This window comes from Spea bombifrons, chromosome 6 (assembly GCF_027358695.1).
Source record: "Spea bombifrons isolate aSpeBom1 chromosome 6, aSpeBom1.2.pri, whole genome shotgun sequence".
Taxonomy (NCBI): Eukaryota; Metazoa; Chordata; class Amphibia; order Anura; family Pelobatidae; genus Spea; species Spea bombifrons.
This window is the reverse complement of record NC_071092.1, coordinates 31912558-31920618: the sequence shown is the minus strand read 5'-3', so window position 1 is coordinate 31920618 and position 8061 is coordinate 31912558. Positions and strand designations below refer to the sequence as shown.

Sequence of the window (8061 nt, the reverse complement as noted above, 5' to 3'; positions counted from 1 at the left end):
AAGGATTTACACACATTCAATTTATTGCATACTTAGTGCATGCCTTCATCAAGCGCATTTCTATGTTACACGATTTGCTCAAACCCCCCCCCTTCTAAGGTGTGTAAGGAAAAGGTCAGCTACGAGTAGGTAAGCCATCATGCTGGCTGGTCCCTATATATGCATGGAAAGAAAGAAAGAAAGAAAGAAAGAAAGAAAGAAAGAAAGAAAGAAAGAAAGAAAGAAAGAAAGAAAGAAAGAAAGAAAGAAAGAAAGAAAGAAAGAAAGAAAGAAAGAAAGAAAGAAAGAAAGAAAGAAAGAAAGAAAGAGTTACTAAGGTTACTTGAAAGAATAAAAAAATAATCAACATACCATTAAAAAAAACACCTCAACGTGTGAGGAAAGGGATTTAGGGGTAATTATTTCTGAGGATTTAAAGGTAGGTAGACAATGCAGTAGAGCAGCAGGTAATGCTAGCAGAATGCTTGGTTGTATAAGGAGAGGTATTAGCAGTAGAAAGAGGGAAGTGCTCATGCCGTTGTACAGATCACTGGTGAGATCTCACTTGGAGTATTGTGTACAGTACTGGAGACCGTATCTCCAGAAGGATATAGATATGTTGGAGAAAGTTCAGAGAAGGGCTCCTTAAAATGGTTTATGGATTACAAAATAAACCTTACCAGGACAGGTTAAAGGATCTTAACCTATATAGCCTGGAAAAAAGACGGGGCAGGGGGGACATGATTTGAAACATTTCAATACTTAAAGGGAATCAACAAAGTAAAGGAAGAAAGTTTATTTAAAAGGAGAAATAAAACCGCAACAAGAGGACACAAGCATAAACTAGAGGGGCAAAGGTTTAATGGTAACATCAGAAAATATTACTTTACGGAAAGGGTAGTGGACGCATGGAATAGCCTCCCAGTGGAAGTGGTAGATGTTAATACAGTATAGTCATTTAAGCAAGCGTGGGATAGGCATAATGCCAAGCTAGATATAGGATAAGGGCAAGTACTAAAGGAGAGTACTCAGAGGTTGGGCAGACTGGATGGGCCTTCTGGTTCTTATCTGCCGTCACTTTCTATGTTTCTAAACTCTTAAAAATAATCCATGTGCGTATAATATAATTTTTTGACTCGGATGCAAGTAAAAAAAAATATATATCAGCATGTGAAGAATGATTTGTCCTGGCTGATTTTCTACATTATGAAAAATTCAGATAACATGAGTGTGAGTGTGTGTGTGGGGGGGGGGGGGGGGGAGACCTGGTTATATCACGATGACCACAGCAGTAATAACCACAGTCTAACTGTTCAATCTGACCGGGATTTTGGCCCTCTGCTCTTTGCACAATTGATGTAATTCATCAATATTCGTGACTTGTGTTGTTAAAGAAGCCCTAGTCATACAAAAACTTACCTGAGCATTTGTCAGCTTGACAATATACAGAACGATATCCAAAAATAGCTGAAGAAAAAAAAATAACAAATGAAACTCACAATACTATATAACAACTCTGTATACCCGCAACAATAATGGGAAATATGTATAATACAGGAGAATAGGAAAGCAAGCCACTAGTTAACGTGGAAAGACGGTATTTTGTTCAACACTGCAAAGTGCACCTTGGGTAAATCCAGACCACAATGGCAAATGATTACATGTTATTCACAAGAACAGCGTATGCATGTATGTAAATTTTATTGATAAATAACAGCATAATAAAAGGGGAGGCATAATACGTGTAGCCAATAGATTGTCAGCTTCGGTACCAGTATATTTAATGTATGTTCATTTGTAAGTTGTATTTACTTTTACGGTACCCTATTGTAACAGCTCTACCAAATCTGTTGGTGCTATATAAAATGTAAATGTAGTCATGAAAGTACAGCAGTCTACAGACAACTTTATTGGGGTACAAAAGCTATGGATACATTTGTAAAGGAGGCCCCTGTCTGTAAATCTCACAGTGTAAGTAATATACTGGTAATATAAATGGTAGCTACATTAACTTTATAATTATTTTCCTTGTGAAAGAAATACAGTAAGAGCATAAAGGACCATAGCCTATTTTTGAAGTACCCAGCACAAACAAAAAAAAAAGGTAACAAAACACTCACAACTAGAAGAGCCATGAGGAAACTCACCTTGCTTAAGTTTGAATACTGGTTCACCACGCTGTTACAAAACCTCTCAACATCTTGCGTGAGCAGCTGATGTGCATTTGCTATCCTGTTGTCCAAGTTGCCTATCTTAAACGTGGGGGGGGGGGGAAACAATCTATGTGGGGAACGTATTATACCTTGTGATATTTTATACATTAAATGGAACATTACTGAGAAAATAAGTAATTGTCTCTTAGGCTCAAAACCTGTTTATATCACCACGATCACAGCAACAATACCCACAGTCAAACTCTTCCAGTAGTTATCAATCTGGCCGAGATTTTGTTCACCGGCTCATTGTAGAATTGATGTAATTCATCAGTGTTTGTGGCTTGAAGTCCTAGTCATACAAAAACATACCCGAGCCCCAATAGCACTTACCAGCTTGATGATATACAGAGACATGATCCTACAGAACAACAGTAGCTGCTAGACATGAGAAATCCATCTTGTATGTCCAGTTATTTAGCCTTGTTCAAGACTATGTTAGCTGTAGCTAAAGTTTCCACACACACACACACATATATATATATAAATATACACAGACACACACACAGCTACAGTTTTTACCATCATTAAACCATGACAAAAATTGCCCATAGATCCTGCTTTGCATAAACTTGTTTTTGGAGATATGGGGTTTAAAAATAAGAGCCAGTCAAGAACCCTGGCAAAAGGTGGCAAACCCAGCAGAACAGATCTCTGCCTTGTAGGCCTCTATTTTTTTTCTCTTAGACAGCATGTCATGACCTACATGTACTTCCCAAAAGGGAGGAGGAATAACTTAAGGGGAGATGATTCAGGTCAACATGGCTACTCCTACACATATTATATATATATATACATATGTGTGTATATACACACACACACATACATACATACATATATATACACACACACATATACATACATATACACACACACACACATATATATATACATATACACACACACACATATATATACATATACACACACACACATATATATACATATACACACACACACATATATATACATATACACACACACACATATATATACATATACACACACACACATATATACATATACACACACACACATATATATACATATACACACACACACATATATATACATATACACACACACATATATATACATATAAACACTTAAATGCAACATTCTCACTAAGCTCCTGGGCTTACAAACTCAGCGTCTCCTTGGCACAGATAAAATAAAGTTAATAAACGGACAGGCTGATTTAAGAGACGTGTATCTTCACTCATGACATGCCACAGAGGGCAAAAGAAGAAAACAAACATAAAACAAACGTTTTAGCTTACTATAATAACTAGAAAAGCATCTGGCAGCGAGCGGCTCTTGAAAATAGTATCTGGTCGTGTGATATAGCCACTACCAAGCACACATGTCTTAGCATATCCCCCAATGTCTAAACTTTCGATTAAGTAGAAAAAAAGGCAACACAAGAATGCTTACGGCAGGCATGGCGGCTATAAAGTTGAAGAGGCCTCTCTTAAAATCGTTTCTGCTGCGGCTGATGATCGCACTGCAAACCACCACATGTATGTATGTTACAGCGCACTTTCCACAGAGGCAACAGATATTTGAGAAAATCAGTGAAATGCAATATCCTTATACTATGCTTTTGATGGATGCAGAACGGATTTAATATAAAGGCCATGTGGTAGAAACCCAATGCAGCACAGGCAGCAGGCAGTTACGTGACAGTCAAAACCAAGAGCTCACCAGCGGAATGGCAGCTATATGGCGCCAAACCGGAAGTGGGGCACGAAACCGGAAGTGACCGTCATCCTAGTGCGCATGCGCAGAACGGAGCGGGCCCGAAACCGGAAATGGGGAATGAAACCGGAAATGGGCCCGAAACCGGAAGTGCCCAACCTCTTACTGCGCATGCGCAAAACCGGAAGTCTGCGCATGCGCAGAACTGACCTGGCCGAAACCGGAAGTGGGGCACCTCCTACTGCGCATGCGCAAACCAGGAAATCGGCGCATGCGCAGAACTGACCTGGGCGAAACCGGAAGTGGGGCACCTCCTACTGCGCATGCGTGGAACCGGAAGTCCGCGCATGCGCAGAACGTTCCTGACCACGGCAATTTCGTGGGGGCGGGGCCTACCTCCAACTTCTCGCTGTTTTATTCTGAATGGCGATGAGAGGATGGTTGAACCTTGCTGGCTTATGAAGCTGCAGGGACCCCAAGGTGTTTTTTTTTTTCCCCTCAACAGCTGCAGGCATTTGTTTGATAGTGTGATTGGTAAGAGTTGTAGCAGCTGTGAAGTGCGTTTTCGATGGTATTTAGCTAGTGTCTGCCTGGGATTGATGGTAGTTGTCACTGACAGCTGTAAAACAGAAAACAGAGTCATGCTTTTGTTCCATTGAATTAGACAATCACGATTATAAGTGAACATTTTGGTCTGTAGCAACTGCTTGACAGCATAGAGATAACACAATTATGGTTCTAGCCCTCCCACAGTCACTCATGGATCCCCTGTGTCCTGGCATCATACATCAAAGGTTTTTTTTCACTAGATGCTGCATGTAGAGTTTAATAGGCAAAATGCTTGGAATTGTAAAATTCACCAAAAATAAGAGATTATAGAATTTACCTGTTTTACGGAGAATTGTGCAGTGTTACCTGCTTTTCATATGTATTAATGTTAATTGAAATATAAGTGGTTATAATTATACAATTTATAGCCTCGTTTTTAAAGGTAAATTTAAACAGTGTATTCTACCAGACTTCTCGTATTACATGTCACTGATTAACAACATTTCCCGTGATAAATTCCATGCATCCAGGAACAATACTTTACAAAAAAATAAGCGCAATGAAATACCGTATTTGCTCGATTATAAGACGACCCCGATTATAAGACGACCCCCCAAAATCAAAATATTAATTTAGGAAAAAAACAAAAAGCCTGAATATAAGACGACCCTATAGGAAAAAAGTTTTACCAGTAAATATTAATTCATGTAAATTATTTTTTCATGTTTAATAAAAGCTATGATTGAGAAAAATATATTTTTTAAATTTCCTTTTATTTGCCAACCTGCCCCCCCCAGTTATGCCACTCTGCCCCCAGAAATGCTTTATACCCCCCTATTTGCCACTCTGCCCCATGATATGCCTTATACCCCTATATGCCACTCTGGCATATAGGGGGTTAAAAGGCATATCATGGGGCTGAGTGGCATATAGGGGGTTAAAATGCATTTCTGGAGGTATATAGGCATATCATGGGGCTGAGTGGCATATAGGGGGTTAAAATGCATTTCTGGAGGTCCAGAAATGCATTTTAACCCCCTATATGCCACTCAGCCCCATGATATGCCTTTTAACCCAGCATGTACTGGCTGCCTTGGCTTGATAGGAGTGTGATTGCTGTTAGCAGTTTGATATATATATATATCAAACTGCTAACAGCAATCACACTCCTATCAAGCCAAGGCAGCCAATACATGCTGGAACCTGGGGATGATAGTAGTGGGATTACAGCCTCCCTATGCCATGCTACAACCCCCACCCCCCTTACACATCCATGCTATCACACACAAACACATTTAAATACTCATTCATTCCATTAATCACACATACTTCACACATTAAACACACATTAATCACACATACTTACCCAAAAACCCTCCCCCACCCCCTTACCTGAACTGCAGATCTCTCACTCGAAGACTTCTGCAGGGGACCGGCTGTAGAGCAACTTCTCTGGCCCCGCCCCCAGAGGAGGGAGGGGGAGATAGAGCTCTGTGAGGACGCTGCAAGCTTCCTGTCCTCCTGCTTCTAACAGAAGAGACGCTGCTCGCGACCGGTAAGCAGCATGGCCGCAGCAGACATTTTTTGGGGGGTCTGAGAAGACGACCCCGATTATAAGACGAGGGGTATTTTTCAGAGCATTTGCTCTGGAAAAAACCTCGTCTTATAATCGAGCAAATACGGTATTATTTAGAAATATAGCCACTTAATAAAGACAGGAGGAGTCCGGTGGCTTGTGGAGAGATGCAGTCAAATGACCGTAGTATGATGAGTGCGGATACACGTGTGAGTTTCTATTTAGAATTCTTTGAATTTTTAATTCTTCAGATCCAGTGGAAAGATGGTAAAGGTTGTAGTACACAATGAACACGAATGGACTTAGAGCACTTTCCAAGGGCTATAACCAAGGAAATTTAGAATACGGCAGCAGCTAAGATATATAAGTATTGAGGTGCGTTCAAATAAAATAAACAGGAAAGGGAACAAGTGATTCTACAATAAGCAAAATAAATCATACAAAAATCAATACATACATGGCAGAAGAGCAGATAATGTGGAAGATCGCCAACGTTTCCGCACAGCAGAACCACCGAAGTCCATCGAGGCTGCCCGTGTGTCCTGAGACAGTTCTTGGTCTTGTTTTAGCTTCAAGGTGGCTTTATGCTTGTTCCGTGTATGTTCCCTTAAAAAGGCAAATAACAGGAATGGGTCGCAGAAGTTATCTTAACCGAGCAGAAGGGGTTTTAAAACATTTGGTCCGTAGTGAGGTCACTTACCAATGGCTGTAGGTAACTCGCAGGAGTCGCGTCCGGCCATTCGGCAAGGGTAGCAGGCGAATTACGCAGGAGTGGTGTCAGGTCACCAGAGAACAGGACTGGACAGCGGTCAGGTCGATGATTACAGCCAGATAACTGAAATAGGATTGGGTTTCTTGCCACCACTTTTAACAACAGATAAAGAGTCAGATTACGGAGTTGAAAGTCAATAAAAAGGAAGCCATGAGCAGCGTAAGCGTAAGGTGCATGCGTGAGGTCTTACACGGCTATTACTGCTGGGCGTTAATTAGCACCATGTACTACAAAGAAATTGAATATGAATCAGCGCTGTCCGGAATTCAAAAACCTGCAGAGTTTCCAATGGAAGCAGAGACTTACGGATAAACACATATAATATGTGTTAACTCCTTAATTCCCTCTTTAGGGATTTGAGAGGTAGGCAGCAGTTCATTTTTGGTTTCAGATCCACATTGAGGACAGAATAGACTGTCCTTAAGTGTAGACGGGATAAAATGTGTAATAATAGTAATGGAGATCTGTGTAGGGAGAGGAACAACCCAGGGCCACCATAGAGCCGTCTCTATTTAGAATGATTATAATGCTAGGAGGGTACAGGTAGGCATTTTCATTATGCGGTGCTGGCAAGCGTTACCGTCGGACAGCACCCAATATAAAGCCAACGCTTGCCCTTTGCCCACACCTTTGTTCACCAAAAGAAATGCTCTCCGCTCTTCAGTCCTTTATCCCCGTCTGTCTCTGGCGTGGTGCGGGTACTATAATACATGACTGCCCATCAAAGCCGGCTTTTCCTCCCCATCCCCTGTGTCTTTTGATTGATTAAATATTAATTGCTTACCATTTGATGGATGCTCCCTTTTTTTGCCAATTGACAAATATGTTTTCTCGTGTTCAAGCTCCAAGAAAGGACCCATGCAAAAAACAAACAAACAACAAAACAGTAAAATTTCAGATGAAGAAAAAAGCAAATAAAAAAGAAAAGATGCCAGAAAGACTCCTGCATCAGAGGAAAACATTATGAAAACTGATAACTGGTTTCGCTTAATTAGTTATATTATAACATACATTACACATAACACCCTCGGCTTCGTTAGGTTAACATTATGAAAACTGATAACTGGTTTCGCTTTATCAGTTATATTATAACATACATAACACCCTCAGCTTCATTAGGTTAACTGCAGCTCTAGTCTTATTATCATGAAGCCCAATGGAGTGATCCAGCTGATTATTGCTGTGGTTGCTTATAGCGATTAGACCATTTTTCAGCCAGCAGAATAGCTTTGTGTCTGAAATGCAAAAAAAAAAAAAAAAAAAAAAAAAAAGGA

At 40.3% G+C, this 8061-nt stretch overlaps 1 protein-coding gene across 5 annotated transcripts; it reads right to left on the bottom strand.

Moving 5' to 3' along the window:
* On the bottom strand, positions 1-4985 carry LOC128500673 (ATP-binding cassette sub-family D member 3-like). Of its 5 annotated transcripts, XM_053469913.1 has the most exons (6): positions 4287-4985; positions 3627-3696; positions 2127-2231; positions 1399-1446; positions 660-692; positions 1-153 (listed from the first exon to the last, which is right to left on the bottom strand). In XM_053469913.1, the coding sequence occupies exons 1-5, from the start codon at positions 4403-4405 to the stop codon at positions 684-686; spliced, it is 351 nt and encodes a 116-aa protein (XP_053325888.1). In that variant the 5' UTR covers positions 4406-4985; the 3' UTR covers positions 1-153; positions 660-683. The 5 variants fall into 5 exon arrangements, 1 of the variants encoding a protein (XP_053325888.1); XR_008354941.1 differs by lacking the exons at positions 660-692; positions 4287-4985 and having other exon boundaries at positions 3627-3868; XR_008354940.1 differs by lacking the exons at positions 660-692; positions 4287-4985 and having other exon boundaries at positions 2127-2227; positions 3627-3868.
* Between the last annotated feature and the right edge of the window lie 3076 nt (positions 4986-8061).